The sequence below is a fragment of the Sceloporus occidentalis genome, unplaced genomic scaffold (genome assembly GCF_023333645.1).
Source record: "Sceloporus occidentalis isolate IW3139 unplaced genomic scaffold, rSceOcc1.0.p SCAF_7, whole genome shotgun sequence".
NCBI lineage: Eukaryota > Metazoa > Chordata > Lepidosauria > Squamata > Phrynosomatidae > Sceloporus > Sceloporus occidentalis.
The window spans coordinates 26,537,064-26,556,786 of record NW_028316987.1 but is presented as its reverse complement, the minus strand read 5'-3'; the positions used below and the strand labels follow the sequence as shown (position 1 = coordinate 26,556,786).

Sequence of the window (19,723 nt, the reverse complement as noted above, 5' to 3'; positions counted from 1 at the left end):
TCTGCACTGCAGAATTAAGTTTGACACCACTTTAACTTCCATTAACTCTGTGCTATGGAATCTTGGGATTGGTAGTTTTGAGGAGCTGTTTAGCCATCTCTGTCAGGTGCCGCAACAAACTACAAATCCCAGCATTCCACAGCATGGAGCCAAGGGCAGTTAAAGTGGCATCAAACTTGATTATTTTTTTAGTGCAGATGCAAACTGAGTCCTTCCTCTGAAGGTGTTCACATCAGATAAATTCAGATTGATAAAGCAAAGTGCATCTGCTCAAGCAATGAGCAGCAGCCACTCTGTTCATGCTCAGAGACACTCAGAGGAGGCACAAGAAGGCAAGGGCTAAGGAGGAGGGCAACAACGGAGCTACTTGAGGATGAGCATATGAAACATAAATGTATTTAATGGTTGGACTTGGGTCCCATCTCCAAGTTATCCCATCATTATACATATATAAATGTACCAAACTCTGAAAAACTCCAAAATCCAAAATACATCCAGTCCTCAGTATTTTGGATAAGGGAGACTCAACCTGTAGTTGATAAGAATTTATTATTATTATTATTATTATTATTATTATTATTATTATTATTATTCTGTATGTATATTTTACTATATTGTATATGGATATAACTGCTGAAAGGAAAGTCAGAAGTCACCTTTTCTTTCTTCTTTATTTCCTTTTAGAGCCTTCCTTCTTTTATTTTCCCTTCTTTCCTTTTTCTTCCTTCCTTCTGCTTTCTTCCTTCCTTCCTTCTTTCCTTTCTCTTCTTTCCTTCCTTTCTCCCTCCCTTTCTATCATTCTTCCTTCCTTTTTTCCTTCCTTCCTGTCTTCCTTCTTGTGTGTCTTCCTTCCCTTTTTCTTCCTCCTTCTAGTCGTCGTCGTCCTCCTCCTCCCTCCTCCTCTCCGGAACGGACACCTTTTTCTGGCAAAAGCACAGAGGAGGAGGGAGAGGGAAAGAGGAGGAAAGAAGTCGCAGGGAGGGCGGCCCGCCCACTCCCCCTCCCTCTCTCTCTTCTGAGCCCACTCCCCATGGGAGGAGGAGGAAGAAGCTTGAACAGGCACTGCCCCCACCTCAAGGGAGGTCCAGACCCCTCGGACCCCCCCCCCCCTTTAGCTACGTCCCTGTTCTAACAGACCCTTGGACCAACAATGAGATATTATTAAAAATAATTGAAAAATATGGGGATGTAAAAGGTGAAGATAGTCCCTTTAATGAATGTCTAGTTGTAACCGACTGTAGGGGGCAGTGCTCACCTCTGTTTCTAAGCTGAAGAGCCAGTGTAGTCTGAGGACTGCTCTGGTAGTCATGTGGCCAGCATGACTGTATTGAATGCTGTTACCTTACCACTGAGAAGTAGTACCTATCTACTTTCATTTGCCGTTGCTAGGTTGGCAGAAGCTGGGACTAGTGACAGAGCATCATGTAGCACGTGGGCCTCGAACTGCCAACCTTCTGATCTTCCAATCATCAGAACTGCCGTCTTAACCACTAAGCCACTGCATTTCTACATGGTGATGTAGCAGGCTTCAAAATTAATAAACAAAAGATGAAGATGATAATGAAGAATATGAGGAATGATTATATTGTCACATCCCTGATGCAGTTTTCAACTCAGAACACATGGCTGTATGGGTGGAGGTGACTAATACCTCTCAGTTGTCATGGACAGATCATTTTCTGGTCAGGGCTAGTATCACAGCTACAACCTGTCCCTGAAAGGGTGGAGTACCTATTAAAAAGGTCTGCCCTCAAAGGCCAATAGATCCGTTGAGATTCCAGGAGGCAGGAGAGGGTTTTATGTCTGGTATCACCAATGATACTATTGAAACTCTAGTCAATAAGTCAATAAGTGAAATCAAAATCTAACCAGGCCTATTGGATTCCCAGTGATTGGGCGGTATATAAATAAAACCTATTATTATTATTATTATTATTATTATTATTATTATTATTATTACTATTATTATTGACACAGTCACTCCCAAACATCTCTCTGACTTGTTTTTAACTAGGGTCACTGGTATACAGAGACTCTCAGGGAACTGAAATGGGAAGGATGATGACTAGAGCACAGATGGCAATGACAAGACACAATATAAGAAATATCTTTGTTCCTATTGGGAACATATTTTGTTTGCAAATTCATATTCATCTGAGCAAGGTCTAACTCAGCCCCTCGAACTCAAACTTGGAACTGTCAGTAGCTCACTGTGAAGCTTTTAATGACCATTTTGCCAATAAATGGGGTATCCAGCAACTCTATGAATGGGATTTTGCTGGATCAGCGTCAATTGGTGAGTATTGCTGATACAGGCACACTACTGGGGCAAGTAAGGAAGGTAATTTGTTTTCTCAATCCCTGCCTGACTTGGCTCATCATTTAAAGAGGAGATGTATTTAGATTTCAAATACCACATATTATTAATACACTGTCAGGAAGGGAACTTTCTTGATTTCAGTAAGGCTTTTGACAAGATCCCTCAGTGTCTTCTTAGATTGTAAGCCTGAGGGCAGGGAACCATCTAACTAAAAGATTGTATGTACAGCGCTGTGTAAATTTACAGCGCTTTATAAATAAAAGTTAATAATAATAATAATATTCTGGCAAACAAGCTAGCAAAATGTGGACTAGACAATGCAACTGTTAGGTGGATTTGTAATTGGTTAACCAGCCGAGCCCAAAGAGTGCTCAGCAACAGCTACTCTTCATCATGGAGGGAAGTGACCAGTGGGGTGCCAAAAGGTTCTGTCCAGGGACCGGTACTTTTCAACATCTTTATCAATGATTTGGATGAAAGAATAGAAGTCATGCTTGTCAAATTTGCAGATGACACCAAATTAGGAGTAGCTAATATCCCAGAGGACAGAATCAAAATTCAAAATGACCTCAATAGATCATAAATCTGGGCCAAAACTAACAAAATGAATTTCAACAGGGACAAAAGTAAGGTACTACACTTAGGACGAAAAAATGAAATGCACAGATATAGGAAGGGGGACATCTGGCTTGACAACAGTACATGTGAAAGAGATGTAGGAGTTCTAGGAGACCTCAAGTTGAATGAGTCAACAATGTGCGGCACCTAAAAAAGCCAATGCAATTCTAGACTATAACAATAGAAGTATAGTATCTAGATTGAGGGAAGTAATAGTGCCATTCTATTCCAGCTTTTGTCAAGCCTCACCTGGAATACTGCATCTAGTTCCGGATAACACAATTCAAAAAGGATGTTGACAAGATGGAGTATGTCCACAGGAGGGCTACCAGAATGGTGAAGGGTCTGGAAACCATGCCCTAGGAAGAGCGACTTAGGGAGCTGGGTGTGTTTAGCCTGAAGAAGAGGAGATTAAGAGGTGAAATGATTGCCCTTTTTCAATATTTGAAGGGATGTCACATTGAGGATGGAACAAGCTTGTTTTCTGCTGCTCTAGAGAATAGCATCCAGAACAATGGAGGCAAACTACAACGAAAGAGATTCCACCTAAACATTAGGAGGAATCTTCTGACAGTAAGAGCTGTTCAACAGTGGAACACAGTTCCCCAAAGTGTGATGGAGTTTCCTTCTTGGGAGGTTTTTAAGCAGAGTCTGGATGACCATCTGCCGGGGGTGCTTTGATTGTGCATTCCTGCATGGCAAGGGGTTGGACTGGATGGCCCTAGACGTCACTTCCAGCTCTATGATTCTATATCACACTAATATTAAAATCACTCCACTGGCTGCCAGTTAGTTTCCAGGCAAAGTATGAAGCCCTGTATGGTTTGCGTCCAGGTTACCTAAGGTTTTGCCTCCTCTCATATAATCCATCCCATACACTCAGGTCCTGTGGGGGACATTTCAACCATCCAGAACTAGCCTGGCAACTGTAACCCAGGGAACATTGTCATCAGATGCCCCTAGACTGTGGAATAATCTACCAGGAGTGATTTAATATCTTAACATGCTGTCTGAATTTAAAACAGTATTAAAAATCTCTCTCTTTCTGACGGCATAGCCAGTCAAGTTTTGAACTATGAATTTTAAATTGGTATATTGTTAATTTTATGTTTGATGACTTCCGGGTTGTTCCCACTTAAGATTTGAAACGATTTAAAATACAACGTTTTTAATAAAATCGATTCAAAATAACACTGTTCTTATCCCGCTATCCAAATCGCTTTGTTCATCGTTCCCATCTGGTTGTTTAAATCGAAGTTTTTACCTGCAAGCGTTCCTACTTGGCATGAAATCGGTGTTTAAATAAAGCGATTCTTCTCCTCCATACCTTATTTGGAGCTGTCAATCAATAGTACGTCAGAATGACGTAACGTTAATCCGGAATATTTGGAAGCGATTTATCTTTTGGCATCGTTTCCATTTCATTGACAGCCAGGGAGAATCCCTTCAGAGAGCACAGAGATCAATGGGAGAGGCTTCTGGCAAAAAGCGAAGCTCTTTCCAGAGGAACTATGGGATAGGTTTTGGAGGGCAGCATCCTGTCTCCCAAGACAGCCAGGGAGAATCCCTTCAGAGAGCACAGAGATCAATGAAGGAGGCTGCTGGCAAAAAGCAAAGCTCTTTCCAGAGGAACTATGGGATAGGTTTTGGAGGGCAGCATCCTGTCTCCCAAGACAGCCAGGGAGAATCCCTTCAGAGAGCACAGAGATCAATGAAGGAGGCTGCTGGAAAAGCAGGGAGGGAGCACTCTTCCCAAAGATTCTCTTTCCAGGGTTGGAGGAGAAGGCAGATTCCATTTGAGAAATGGAGGGAGAAAGGCTCTATCCCCCCCCCCCATTGATCAGAGCCCTTCCTTGCCTGGGCGAGATCAGATGCCTCCTCGCGAGGAGCTTTCCCTTCCCTGCCTGGGTGAGATCAGATGCCTCCTCGCGAGGAGGCTTCCCTTCCCTGCCTGGGTGAGATCAGATGCCTCCTCGCGAGGAGCCTTCCCTTCCCTGCCTGGGCGAGATCAGTGCCCAAGCGGGCAGGGAATGCCTCTTTGAGAGGAGCCTTCCCTTCCTGCCTCTCCTCCGTTAGAAATGGGCTCTCCCCACACAGAGGAGAGGTTGCAATCCACCGGGGGAAGCCTTGTACTCCTTTGGCAGATGCAGGCGCTTGAGCAGCCGGGACTTCAGGCGCTTAAAGCGCTGAAGAGATTAAGCGCCTGTAAACCATTAAAATAAAAAATAAAAATAATCCTTATCTCTTATTGAAAGACCACAGCGGACAAAGGGGTGAGGGAAGCAAAAATGGCGACAGCCAGACGGATGGGGACAGAAAGGGCAACTCCCCCAAGGACAGCCCCATCGCACTCCACTCCTCCCATTCATCTAACGCAATTTCAAAGGCTGTCGTTCCTATTTAAATGCTCCGGTTCCTAAATCGAATCAATGGAAAAACGTAGGTCAGACCCTAGTGTTTTTTTAACACGCGTTAAATGAGGAAAACTCGAATCAAAATTTTATTCCGCTCTACAATTCGATTTGTAGTGGAGACGACTGCGGGTTGCTCTAGAACCGTTCTAGGTTTAAATCGGATCCTAATAGGAACGCCACTCCTTGGATTCGATTCAGAACGCGGGGTTTCACCTAGTGAGAACAACCCCTTAAATGTGTTCTTTTATATAAAGGCACAAGCTTTGCACTCATTACTTTAAACACCTTTTTGTTTTTTAACACTGAAGTCATGTTTTGCCCCCCCCCCAAGATATTCCCTTCACTTTAAGAGACAGCCCACAAGTATTAAGTGGTTAAATACACACACAGCTGCTTCTGCTCTGATCTCGTCTTCCAGGCTCCTCTTCACCATGAAAGGTGAAAAAATCCACAAACACACACCAGGATCAAGTTGCAACACTAAGCTACTAGGAGAAAAGGCTATATAGAATATTGTGCTTGGGCTCTTGAGCAGATCAAGTCTGAAATATCTCTGGAAGCCAAGAAGATCAAACTGAGGCTGTCGTACTTTTGCCACATCATGAGAAGGCATGTCTCATTAGAAAAGACAACAGTGCTAGGAAAGATAGTGGGTATCAAAAAGAGGAAGACCACATGCTATATGGATGAACTCACCAGCAGTCATGATGAGTCAGCACTTGGGCTGTGCTGAGTCACAGGAGGTGACATCATCATAGGCTGAGAAACTGCAAATCTTGGAAGTCATCCTGCAAGGGGGAATTATATAGAGGGTACACACAGGAAGTGGCTGGACTAAAGTGCCTGGGAGATGCACATGTATATAAGGGTGGAGTTTCAACATACAGTGTGGGTCTTGTTGGCTGTGATGGTGTATTGCGAGTCACTGTGCTGGTGAGGACAAGCATGTATACAGAGCAACTAAAAGTAAACTGCCTCCTTGAGAAATATCTGCCTGCTGTCTCATTTGTCTGCTTCTGGAGTGAGAGAGGAGATTCTCCAGCCTGCACAGAGCTCCGAGTTGCTTCCTTGGTGGCCACTTTGGCATGGTGCAATGCAGTTCGCACAATCACGCTAACAGAACTAAATCAAGGAGATCATTGGTTTAAATTTGCAGTACCTAAACCTAATCCACAGGGTTGTCATGAGTCGGGGTTGACTTGAAGGCAGTTAACAACAATATATATATCACATATACAGAATGTGACTCTAGAGACAGGGTTCAAATACCCATTCAGCCATGAAACTCACTAGATGACCCTGGGCAAGTCACCGCTTCAGACCCCTCTGAACAAATCTTGTCAAGAAAATCTAGGGTCACATAAATTGGAAACAACTTGGAGGAACACAACAAAAACAACATTATCTTTAATGCTATGTGCAAGAGACAGCTGCACCCTGGTCAAAAGTTATACAACAAGAAAATTTGCTGAAAGAAACCAATCTCTGCATTTCCCCCCCCCCCCCAAGATTTTTAGACGAGATAATGGTGTAAGTATCTTTCATCATGAGATACAGATAGCCAGACTCAGGGTCTGCATAAAAGAGTTTCATCCATTATCTTAGGACCCAGGTCCAGTCAACGCATTCTATTGAGGGGCAATCAGCTTCAAGCCATAGCAGAGCTGATGGGACAGTCTGAGACTCCAAACAATTTTTTAAGGTAAGCTGAGAGGACTTGCTATAATATTGAGGAGAAACCTAAGATCCAGATTGGAATGCCAAAAAGCAATTGTGGCAAAACCTTAGCCTGGAACACCTTAATTGCAATAGGTAGAAATAGGCCACAACTGGTGTAATAGAAACAAACTAGCACTGTTAAATATTGACTGAGTGACAGTGAACTGCTGGGCCACCAGTCAATTCAAAAATAACTCCTAAGAATTTAAATCATTTGATCTGCTCTAACTTATGCCCATTTACAACCCAGTTAGTCAGTTTGATTCCTCAAGAAAACCATAATTTTACTTTTACTACAATCGATGTTTAAACAGTAATTCACAGTAACTGTAAGCCTGAGGGCAGGAAAATGTCTAATTAACAAACTGTAAGCCGCTCTGATAGCCTTTTGGCTGAAGAGCGGGTTATAAATAATAATAATAATAATAATTATTATTATTATTATTGAAAAAGGTTCGCAGCATTAATTTCAAACCTACTTTAGGGAATGAGGAGAGGACATCATCATCTGCATACAGAAGTAGGAGAATTCTGATTAAGACAAATGTAGGTGGGTGGAAAGCCTCCGAAGTGACAAAAGTAGTGACTTCCAGTGGAAACAGCAGAGCAGCTGGCTGTGTCTCACCAAGTTGGTGAAGACACAGACACAGGACAGGGACTTGTGCTCATTTATAGATAGCAAATGAGACAAGATTTCTCCCCTGGGCTTGGTGGTGGCCCAAAGAAGACCTAATTCAAGCAGATAGTGTCCAGCAAAAGAGGTAGGAGTAACGGACACAGAGAAGCTGAAGAGGTCGAAGGAGGAATAACCCAACCTCGAACTGTTGCCGGAACAGGCTCAAACCCCACCCTTGGAAAATTATGAAACAACAAACTAGAAAATATCCACTACTGTGAGGAAAAAAGTCTAAAGTAAGACTCAACTAGCAGTACTAAGGAAGTTAAGTTAAACAATGAGAAACGATATTGGGAGAGAGAGCCTGGAAAATTAAGTACTGTACTATTCAACATCTTTATAAAAGTCTTGGGTGAAAGAATAGAGGGCATATCTATAAAATTTGCAAATGACACCAAATTAGGTGATAGCTAATACCACATAGGAGAAGATCAAAATTCAAAATAACCGTAATAGATTAGAAAGCGGGGCCACAACTAACAAAATGAATTTCAACAGGGGGAAATGTAAGGTACTGCACTTAGGCAGAAAAAATGAAATGCATAAATATAGGATGGGGAACATCTGAAAGGGATCCAGGAGTTCTGGTAGACCACAAGTTGAACAAGAATCAACAGTGTTCAGGAGCTAAAACAGCCAATGCAATTCTAGACTGCATCAATATAGGTATAATAGTGTCTAGATCAAGGGAAGTAATCTACTTTGATCTGGCCTCATCAGGAATACTGTATTCAGTTCTGGGCACCACAATTCAAAAAGGATCTTCACAAGCTGGAGCACGTCAGTAGGAGGGCGACCAAAATGGTGACGGAAACAATACCTTATGAGGAGAGACTTAGGCAGCTAGGCATGTTTAGCCTCGAGAAGAAATGCTATGATGGCCCTGCTTAAGTATTTAAGGATGGAGCAGGCTTGTTTTCTGCTGCTCCACAGGAGAGGACCCATTACTATATGCAAGCTACAGGAAAAGACATTCCACCTAAACATTAAGAAGAACTTCCTAAAAGTGAGAGCTGTTTGACAGTGGAACACACTCCCTTCAAGTGTGGTGGAGTCTCCTTCTTTGGAGGTTTTTAAACAGAGGCTGGATGGCCATCTGTTGGGGATGCTTTGATTGTGAGTTCCTGCATGATAGGAAGTTGGACTGGGTGGTCCCTGTGGTCTCTTCCAACACTCTAATTCTTTGATTATGAGAATAGTGAAGGTCTTAATACTTCTTTGTCGGGGGTCAGGTATCAAGATTGATACTATTGCACAGAACTGTAGGCTTCCTTGGAGAAGCTTGCTGTTTTGAGGAACAGATTGTTGGTCTTTACCACAAGTTCCAGGAGCTTAATAGGCCATTTGAAGTTTGTTTGCATAGTTGTAGCCCTTGGTTGGGCTTTCTTGTGGTGCCTGTGTGATGCCATTGCACAGTGCATTAACTTCACTTTAGGTTTAGGGGTATTAAAGAGGATTTACAAATTGGGCAGGGATTTATGTCATTCAATGGCATCTTATTTTGAAGAGATGATCTGCACCTCCAGAACATAATGGAAGTGTCCTATGACAAAGCAGGGGCTGTTAGCTTTGGAGTATATTTTAGAGGACATTGGTGTGTTCAAGTTTGGCTGAATTATTGGGATGGGGAAAGTTTGCTATCTGATTTCACCTTTTTAGAGGGGTTTTTTTCCAGTTGTGGTAGCTGTATGGATTTGGGCTAAGGAGTTTCCAACTCCTCTGTTTTTTGGTGTGATCACATGTCTGTAGTTCAGGTTATTAACTCTAGGTTTTCCAAATCCAATGTCTTTGATATAACATTTTGTTTATGGCAATCCATGTGGCCAGCACCAATAGATGCGAGTGCTTCAGATAACTAGCTCTGGAAGCAAACAACTGTCCAGTCCCATAGACCTGTGGAAACTTAGAAGGGTGAAGTTGTGTGGGCCTTTGGTCTCTCACTAGCTATCAGTACTAAAAATAGTTATAGAAGAACAAGTAGAGACTTGGAAGGTTTTCGCCATTCTTGAGGAGCTTTGGGCAGTTTGTGTTGGAATATGATCCAGAGGCGCGTTACAGACGCGCCTAAAGTCCATACTAGGGTTAGGAAGGGGCGTAGTAGGGTTGAGAAGGGGCGTCACTTCCTGACGCCCCTCAACCCTAGTACGGACCGAGTCCGTACAAAATGGTGGTGCCTGTCCACACGGGGCCGCCATTTTGACGTCACGGACACATAGCATCCGGACATCGCGCAGTGGAAGTGACGCTGCGAGTGCACAACTAGCGCCTCACGGTGCCACTTCCGGGCCACAAAAAGAAGCGCCATTTTGGCGCTTCTTTTCGGCTACGTCCAGGAACCGCATGGTTTGGCCGCTGCGGTTCCTGGACACAGCAACTGGCGGCATCAGACCGCCTGTTTTGGGCGGTCTGTAACTCGCCAGAGGGAAAATGTCCACATGTGGGTGAAAGGTGGCAAGGTAACTATAGGTCACCTGCAGCCATGATGACTAAGCATTTGGGCTGCCCTGAGACAAGATGTGTTGTCATAGTGATGTCATCATGAGCTGGAAAGTACTGCTGCAAAAGTGCTGCAAAAGCACTGAGTCACCCTGCCTGGGGGACTGGGTTTAAGGTGACACACCAGGAAGAGGCTGGATTAAGTGGCCGCATGGCACAAGTGTATATAAGGGTGAAGCCTCATTGTACAGCATGGGTTGATGGTGTTGTGGTGTTATGCGAGTAGCTTTGTCGGAGAAGACAAGTTTGTACATAGAGCAACTGAAGATTAAAGAGCCTCATTATGAAACATCTGCCGCAAGTGTCCTTTATAAGCTTCTGGAGGTAGAGAGGAATTTCTCTTGCATGCAGACAGCTTCTCTTCGCTTCTCAGGTAGCCATCCTGGTACCAAGCTTCAACGTGATCCTATGCACACTGCAAAATTGCGCTAACAGTTTGGCCCATACCAGTTGATCATATACTGCAATACTGTGTTTTTTCAAAAGGAAAGGAACTGGCTCTTCTGTCCATTTAGAATCCACTATCGGCTTTGACAAAGGCACAGGGTTATGAGGACACCATGGATGATTTCAAAATTCTTAAGACATTGGACAGGTGATCCACAGAAAGGGGCAATAAGGTAGATTCATGGGAGTCTTTATCCCCTTTATTGGGGGCTTGCATGGACAATAGGGTGCCATGTGTACATCGTCTTATGAGGCTGGCCCTGCATTATGCTGTGGTCATGAATGCTTTTTGGAGGCCCTAGGGGTAAGAACCAAACATGGCCTCTGAGGAAGATAAGGCTGCCTAAGCATTTAGTGATTTAGTTTTCTCAGAGGAGAAGGCAGTAGTAAAAAAATCAGGCTTCAAAGATGTATCATAAGGGAAATGGGTCAGAAATCTCAGTCTTTGTTTGGTTCTGGTCCTATTCCAAGTTCATGCTTTACAATCCTATGTGTGTAATTAGAAGAGATTGGCAGGGGGGTTCTTTTTTGTCATGTTGACTTTTCATCCCATCAGTCCTGGTTCATTACTTTAAAAGCCTTGCATTGCTTGGGCTTGACGTACATTAATTTCAAATTGGGGCAGCCTCTACAGCCTTTGCCATATTGGGTGTTGGAGATCAGCTGCTTTCAATGGAATGTGAATACCCCTTAAGTTTTGACTGTGTTATGAACTAATTCTGTTGTTTTTTTCTCTCAGCTCCTAAATGCTGTTTAGTCAGATAATGGATCCTGATCAGCAGCCATAGTATGGTTCACTAGGTATCATGCCAGACCTGAAGTTGCCATGGTACTCAACTGGGTTTGAGTGATATTGCCACTCAAGGTGGAGTGGCTTAGTAGAAGGGACCTTGTTGGTGTGTTGCTTCTTGTTTGAGGTCCTCTCCTCAAGTACCTGGGAGAGAGTGACTTGGGCTTACTGAAGGATAAAGCCTTCATTTTACAGACTTTATATTATTTCTGTTTTATTCAAAGACAATAGTCAGAGTAGTTATTATTTGGTCTGCTATTTTGCCATGCCACTTACATCTGTCAGAGGAAGGTGTTACCAAGTTTGGTTTTATATAAATTTTGGGTGCCAAGCGATCAAAAATCATAACACTGACCCCATCGCAAGCCGCCATTACCCTAAAAGCGAGCTGACCACATAGCCAGCCAGCCCTGCTAGGCATGATCATAGGAAAAGGTAGATTTAAACCTAAAGAAACCAGTTCTGGGAGTTGCCCTACAAGTCTCGCAGGCAGCCCAAAGAGAAGAGGACAAAGAAATAGCCTCTCTCCTAATGAGCAAGTGATTGTCTTAAACAGCTCTGCCATCTAGGTATTTGTCTTCCCCTGAAAGGTGTCAGATCTCTTCTTTGTGTATCCATTGTGTAAGTTTCAGCTTAGACAAAAGACAGCCATCAAGACCTTTGTTCACCAGGCAGCCATAGCCTGAGGATATGTTTTGCAGTATAAATAGGACCTAGGTTCCAGCCTTCATTGGGCTTGTTGAGCTGAAGTTCCAAACCTCATTCCTTGCTTGTAAGAGTGCCTCGATCCGAGCCTGCGAACCTTTAGCCCTGGGCTCTGCTGAAATCACTCGAGCTAAGCCAAAAGCTCACTGTCTCTCGCGCCTCTAGTTAGCTTTGCCCACTGGGACTCAGCTCCTAGCCATTGCGGTCGCCACTTGCTTTTCCCCATTCCCCGCAGCCGTGTTTCACCATCCACCATCCCTCACATCGGTCGCTTGGAGAAGACTCCTAAGGTAAATATTCCAACGGTGCCTCTATCCTTTCTCCTTTACTCCCAAACTCGCCCCTCTCACTTGCTTTAGTATTGAGTGTGTGTGCGCGTGTGTGATCCCTTTGTTGTGTGGCTTTAATAAATGTTATATTTTTATTGCAACTCATTGGTATAGGAGTCTCTGTTTCTTGGGGTTGGACTAGATGACCTCTCGTAAATTTGAGCTAATTAAATTTCCCTAATTCGATCCTTCCTAACAAAGGGAATAGTTATTCCTTGAGGACTTGCAACAAGGGATGAGGACCATTTTGGCTGGCCTACTGAAAGAAAGGGACTAGTGGATGTTTGTCCCTTGTCCATGGCAGGTAATGGGGAGAGAGAGGGAGAAAATACTAGAGTTCAGTGTACAGCTTGGCACCCTTTTAGTGAAGAGTTTCAGCTCTGGAACAGCTGGGATCCGGAAGGTCAGAAAGGAGTCTGCCCTTGGGACTGACTTGGGGGATTTGCTCTCCCTTATAGAGTCTTGGGACTTGGAGAGCAGTGCCTGGGTGTACTTTCCTGTAAATGAGGAGCTGGTGAGTAACCCACAGTATTGGATTGCCTTTGGGAAGGTTAAGAAGCCATGAAAAGGCTGAGGAGGTGAACAAAACAACCAAAGGGTTCTGGCAAAATATATATATAAGGAAATAGCAGCACCCTGGAGCAAAAAAACAATATAGTATCTTAAAGGGTATAAATACCCCACTGAAAAATCTATAAATGCTAAGGGTGAATATATATAAATAATAAAATATCCAAAATTCAATACCAGAGAAACTAAACCCTGGAGAAAAGACAATAAAACAACAGAAAGGGTAGAGACCCCCCCCCTTTTTTGGCAATTATAAAAATTATATCAATTCTAATATTAAAAACCAAAGGCCAGATGCGTTTTGACTGACGTCTTCTTCAGTGGCCTGCCAATATCAAAAATATAAAATTTATAGCAACTCCTTAGCACACAATGTGACAGTACTGAATTCAAAAGCTGCAATGAGCTTAACCTGCTCTCAGAGTGTCTTATATAACCAGCTGTGCTGGTAATGAGCACAATCCTGCTAAGACTCAAGGATAAATCCTAGGGAAAAACATAGGGTGTGAAAATGACAATAAGAAAATCACCAACACACATAAGACCAACGGGGAATCAATTTCCAACAAAGAGTTCATTTGAGTTCCAGTATTTATGGTTATGTATCGAATATCACATCTGAGTACTAAATTTAAAAGGAAATACTTCTCCTATACCACCATTCCTTGCAAATCCAATGTTGGAAACCAACATGCCAAAACAAAAAGAATATAGGAAACAGATATAAAGATCCTCAAACTAACCAATTCACATTCTCATTTAAACCACCCGGAGATTCAGATTTCAAACGATGGATCCATTTGAGTTCCAATATCTGTAATTGTTTTATGTTTTTCATATTAGATATCCCATCTATGCACCAGAATTTGAATGAATCAAAAGTATGATGTTCCTCTACAAAGTGTTTAACCAATGGGGCTATAATTGCCAAAAAAAAAAAAAAAGGGGGGGGGGGGTTCTCTACCCTTTCTGTTGTTTTATTGTCTTTTCTCCAGGGTATAGTTTCTCTGGTAATGAATTTTGGATATTTTATTATCTATATATATATATTCACCCTTAGCATTTATAGATTTTTCAGTGGGGTATTTATACCCTTTAAGATATTATATTGTTTTTTTGCTCCAGGGTGCTGTTTTTTCCTTATATATATATTTTTGCCAGAACCCTTTGGTTGTTTTGTTTGGTTTTTATCTTGGGGTTTTTCGGTTATAGGGACTTTGGTTGCTAAGGCTAAGGAGGTGGTCACACGCTGGCCTCAGCTGGGCCTGCACCAGGTGGCTCCTCCCTTTTTGCTCATTCCAAGGTTCAAATCACCTTTTATAGATCAATAAAGTGGACCCATTTTATTGTGTCTGGTCTCGTTATGTCAATATTATACCCCTCCTTTTTCAAGATTTTCACACTTGCCTGCATTGCTGCCACAACGTCCTCCAAACGTAGCTAAAAGGGGAAAGAAGCCCCCTGTATCTGAACACCAGGAGTGCTTCATGAATCAACATGGAAACGTGGCTCCCTCTAGCGTTCTTGCAAGGGAAGCAGATTTCCTCTTAACGCAAACTTAGCGTTCATAGGAATTCCTCTCCCCAGGAACCATTCAGGCACGCAAAGGAGGGAGGCATCTTTCCATGGTGATTCAGCAGCATTCCAGGCTTTCAGACATAGGCTCGTTCCCCAACTTTTAGGGTCGTTCGGAGGACGTTTTAGCAGCACTGGAGCCAGGTGTGAAAATCTTCGTTATCTATTCTAGGAAGGTATCATTCAAGTTAATATGTTACTGGGCCCCTCCCTATGATGATGTCTATGTTGTTTACCTCACCTTTAATTTTGACTTAAATGTACTGAGCCTTTAAGTCCTAGACTGCTTAAGTCATGGATTGTCACTTGTTTTGAAGTTATATATGAAGTTGTGTGTGTGTATGAGAGAAAGATTTTCAGGGCTGAAACTAAATTTTTAAACAACACATAGATAAAATATAATTTTCTTTACAGACTTTTTTCTGAACTCTTTATAATCATTATTTTTTTATTTAAAAGTTTTGCCTAAAAAACAAACATCTGATTGAGCCCTCTAAGTCCAAATAATTTCAGTATTTGGGTAAGTATACATTATATTTTCTAGACAAAACAGTATAACCTCCATAATTGATCAAGGAATATACTGTAAATGTATGTACTGTAGAAACTTCAAAAATAACCAGTTGTTGGTGTCACAAAAAAGACATGCAGGGTGATGCAATTGTAAACATAGGACAATTGGTTACTTCTAGGCCACTGCATGCTGGAAATCTATACTTATTTGTCCTCATTCTCTTTACCATCATAGATAAATATTACAATCAACAGTAGGAAACCTGCAGGAATTTGCCTGTAAGTTCGCTGGTGACTGTAATATTTATTTATGGTGGTAAAAAGAATTAAAACAAATAAGTATAGACTGGAAGTACAGAAATGTTTGTTTACTCCTGAGGCATTCTGAACTTTTTAGGTGTCAATTACTTATAAACATAGCCCTTATGACTGAAAAACAAAGACCACCACAGTATTAATTGGGGGGGGGGGGGAGACAAGCTGAAGGTCGAAACATCCAGTTTAATATCACAGGAATGGATATCATCATCATCCTGTCTGAGAGGCTTGAATAATTTATGTATTAATGTCTTCTGATCTTTCTGTACATCATATATGGGCTATATTCATAAGTACATTTGTGGAATCAATTGTCCTATTTACAATTGCATAACCATATTGTAATGGTTATCTTTTGTATGTCTTTTTTGTGAGACCAACATCTGGCCATTTTTTGAAGTTTCTATATATAGTTTTGATTATTGTACAGTCATATATCTAGGTATACTTTATAAACAATATGTATATTTACAGTGAGTTCCTCAATCCATTCTGGAGGTTACAGTGTTTTGTCTGCCAAAGGGGTGAGTGCCGGGGTTTCCCTTGTGTATTATATTTTCCAGAATCAGGAAAATACTGCTTCACTGAAAAGAGATTATTACCAGATAGAAATGCTGACCCTGTTTGGACTTACCACATAGTGCACCCTGAAGCATGTACTTAGTATTATACCACAGGCCCATAATCACACTGACAGAAGATTATATAACCTTGATATGCCCATCTCAAGAGGCACAAACTCTGGGAAAAATATAAAAAGCCAGATCACAGAAATACATTCCTTCTACCACTTTGTTATTATCTAGTAACATTCCCGACTCTGGCCATAGGTTTGTAAAAGAAATTAAAGAATGAGTTCAGTTCTCTTTGGCCTGTTACAGACTGCCAAAATAAAGCTGCTTCGGGTCTCTTTGGAGGTATGCTGTTTAAATGATGCATGCATCCTAAGGATCCGGAAGCTGCACCAAAGCTGCACTCCAGTGCTTAGGAATGGAGTGTGGCTTTGGCGCGACCTCCGGACTCTTAGGACCCATGCATCATTTAAATAGCATACCTCCAAAGAGACCCAAAGCAGCTTTCTTTTGGGAGTCTGTAACAGGCCTTTGTTAAGTTTTTTAACTTGAAATATAAGGTCGCATTTTTTGAGAATTGGAGGTAAAAGGAAGGGTATGAAATAACCGCAAAGAAACAACTTTGTGCATATTAAAGCAACTAGGAGGGGAAAGTCACAAGTATGATGAGACTCCTTTCATCACCACCACCACCATCACCACCTCCTCCTCCTCCTTACCATGAATTCTTCCAATGTCTGGTACATTTTCCCACGAAACTCACAGTAGTTTTTCTTTTCTTTGCACAGTGGGCAACATTGACTAGTGTCAACTTGAACACAGCGGGGATGAAGTCTTGGACACTCTGGTTGAATGCAAAGTGGGCCCTCTTCAGTGCAAAGACAAGGGCACGCAGAGGGGCCTGGAGTGAACTTCTCTCCAATTGCATAAACAAAACCACTCTCATCTACACAGCCTTTTCCACGATAGTCTGGATAAGCATATTCCTCTGGAGGTTCAGGAGTAGTATTCTCAATAATATCCAGGAGAGGAGAATCTTCAGCAGCTAGAAGATTCTGGTGTGCACCATCAACTTGGTCTTGAGTTGAGAGGCTTCCAAACTTACTTCTTGTTGTTTGACTACTCAAAATTTGTTTTTGCTTAGTCCAAGTTTCTTTATTAGAGTAATTTCTGTTGCTCTTGATCTTCCAATCTTTTGTGCCCTCCTCCCTTCCATTCCTGCCCATTTCATTAATCTTTCCTAGTTCAGTTTGATTCTGGCTGTCCCGATCTGAGGTGTGTTCCCTCTTTTCATGGCTTGGTTTCATTTCCTGTTTGTCTTGAGTCTTGGGCAGTTTTTGCAAAAGTGCAGTAGAACTACAGATTGTAACCATCAGGCAGCAAGTCACAAGGAGGGAACTAGAAAAAGCCCCAATTGCCATTTCAGCTTTGCTGTGCATTACCTAAGGCATCTCAGACATGTAGAGCATGCTTTACTGACATGAAAGGGAATTGTTCTGACAATCCACAGTCCCTGGGAAGAGATCAATTAGAATAAATTCAGATTATAATCTGCATTTTTTTAAAAAACAGTAAACACGCCTTCATCTGTCATGTACAAAAAGCAAAAGAAAGCCAGTAACAGTAATGTACCTGGAAGACTGAGCTTCAAATTACAGCAGTCATATATTTGTTTGGCATTCTTGCATAAGTTGATGCTTCTCAGCTTCAGTCCTTTAACTCTGATCTGAGAACAATGAACTATATTATCACGAAAGGTTTAAAGATAGTCCGAAACATATAGGCCAGATAGAGCGCCTTCTGGCCACTTTGGGGCATGGCATGATGACGCACACACCTGAAGTGGCTGGAAGCTGCTCTGAAGCCATCTAAGTTGGCCCAAGACAGCCAGCAAAAGGAGTGGTAAAAAACTACTCCTGCCAGCAGCTCTTTTGGGGCCGCCGTTGGAGCCCACTTTAGGACCAGGCTGTCCAGTTGTCATGGTCCCAGATCAGGCAGATCAAGGCCCATTTAGGGCTGGAGCAGCCAGGGGCCACTCCTGGCCGCCAATCTGCTTCATCAATCTGCTTCAGATGTCTTTTTAAAAAGGAATCATTCTAAAAAAATCTCAAAAGAGCTAAAGTCAATGTAATATAATTCAAAACAACTGAATAAACAGACATTCATACAAAAGTATGCTATTTATTAAAACATTAACTGAGGAGATATACTTTGAGGGGGGGCAAGTAGGCTTGTAATATATTAATATTTGGGAGTTCTAGATAAGATATGCCTAGTACAGCTTTAAAATCTTTATTTTAAATGGGTTTTTTTTGGTTTTGAACAAACTGTATATGCATGGAAAGAAATGAAAGCAAAGTCCAAAATGAACATCCAATCTTTTTTTTTAATTTTTGAACTACACACACAGTAATTTTCACTAATCAGTCAAACTGAGAAAAAGACATCTTTCTTGTTAAAAAAAAACCTACACACAACAGTCCAACTAAAGTGTGAATTCCATACATAATAATGACCTTTTTTCTTCCTGATTTATAGAATGATTTTTAATTGGAGAACTATGCTGTATAGAACATATACAGCAGTAAATATGTTGGCCATGTAGCAAAGTACAATAACATCCAAAATCCACAGTGATACTTTTATCGGGCCAACCAAAATGCACAAAGTATGTTGCAAGCTGTTCAAAGCTCCACTGGTTTCTTCATCAGATAAAAATGTCAACAATTATACAGGAGGGGGGAAAGGACAATTTTAGTCACAATCCTGCATTTTGTCAAGATATGGCTGTTCTCAATAAGGTGGTATTAAGGGGACATTTATGCAGAAGGACCCCTCTTTTTACTGGCCATTTGGGTACTCCAGCAAATAAAAAATTTAAGTTCCATTAGCAAGACAAAAATATGCTCCTTTTGAGATACAAGTTGCCTCCATCCTTTGGGAAACTACAAAACTTGGGTCTCAAAAGGAGCATCTCTTGTTGTCTTGCTAATGGAACTAGAGTACCTACATGGCCAGAACATCCCTCCAATACCATCTGATATTTAATGCCATCTGATTTCTGTAATGCACTCTACATGGGGCAACCCTTGTACCAAACTCGGAAGCTGCAGTTGGTTCAAAATATGGCCGCAAGGCTGGTCACTGGTAGTTCCAGGGCCAGCCACATAACACCTATATTGAAAGATCTGCCTTGGCTGCCAATCCGCTTCCGGGCCCAATACAAGGTGTTGGTTGTTACCTATAAAGCCCTAAATGGCTTGGGCCCAGAGTACTTGGAGGACCGCCTCTCCCCATATAATCCGCCCCGCACTCTCAGGTCAGGTGGGGAAAAACTCTTGAGAGTTCCCAAGATGAGATACGTAGCGACTGCGCAAAGGGCTTTCTCTGCTGTGGCCCCGCAGTCTTGGAACTCTCTCCCTGATGAGCTCCACTCGGCCCCCTCCCTGAAGTCATTCAAGAAAAACCTCAAGACTCACCTATTTCGCCAAGCCTTCCCCCACATGTCCTGACTGTCATCTTCTCCTGTGTATTGCGTGTTGTATTATTAGATTGTTTTATTGATTTTAACTGGTTTTAATTATTAGGAATGAATGATGGATTTTTAATGATGTATTGTATTGTACGGTTTTAATATGGGGGATTTTTTCTGTTTTAATTT

General features: G+C 42.0%; 1 protein-coding gene across 3 annotated transcripts in view; it reads right to left on the bottom strand.

Annotated features, from left to right (window-relative positions):
* Nucleotides 1–17,769, bottom strand: part of VWC2 (von Willebrand factor C domain containing 2) — a 68,152-nt gene extending 50,383 nt beyond the window's left edge. Inside the window, exons 1-2 of one of the 3 annotated variants that reach the window (XR_016281906.1) lie at nt 17,695–17,765; nt 16,782–17,575 (exon numbers count right to left, since the gene is read on the bottom strand). Coding sequence is in view for 2 of the 3 variants with exons in the window: in XM_089532460.1 (XP_089388586.1) it covers nt 16,782–17,501 (720 nt within the window). In the remaining variant the exon portion in view is untranslated. Of the gene's footprint in view, nt 1–16,781; nt 17,576–17,694 lie in introns of all 3 variants that reach the window. The other 2 variants (XM_089532460.1, XM_089532461.1) reach the window with 2 other exon arrangements.
* Between the last annotated feature and the right edge of the window lie 1,954 nt (nt 17,770–19,723).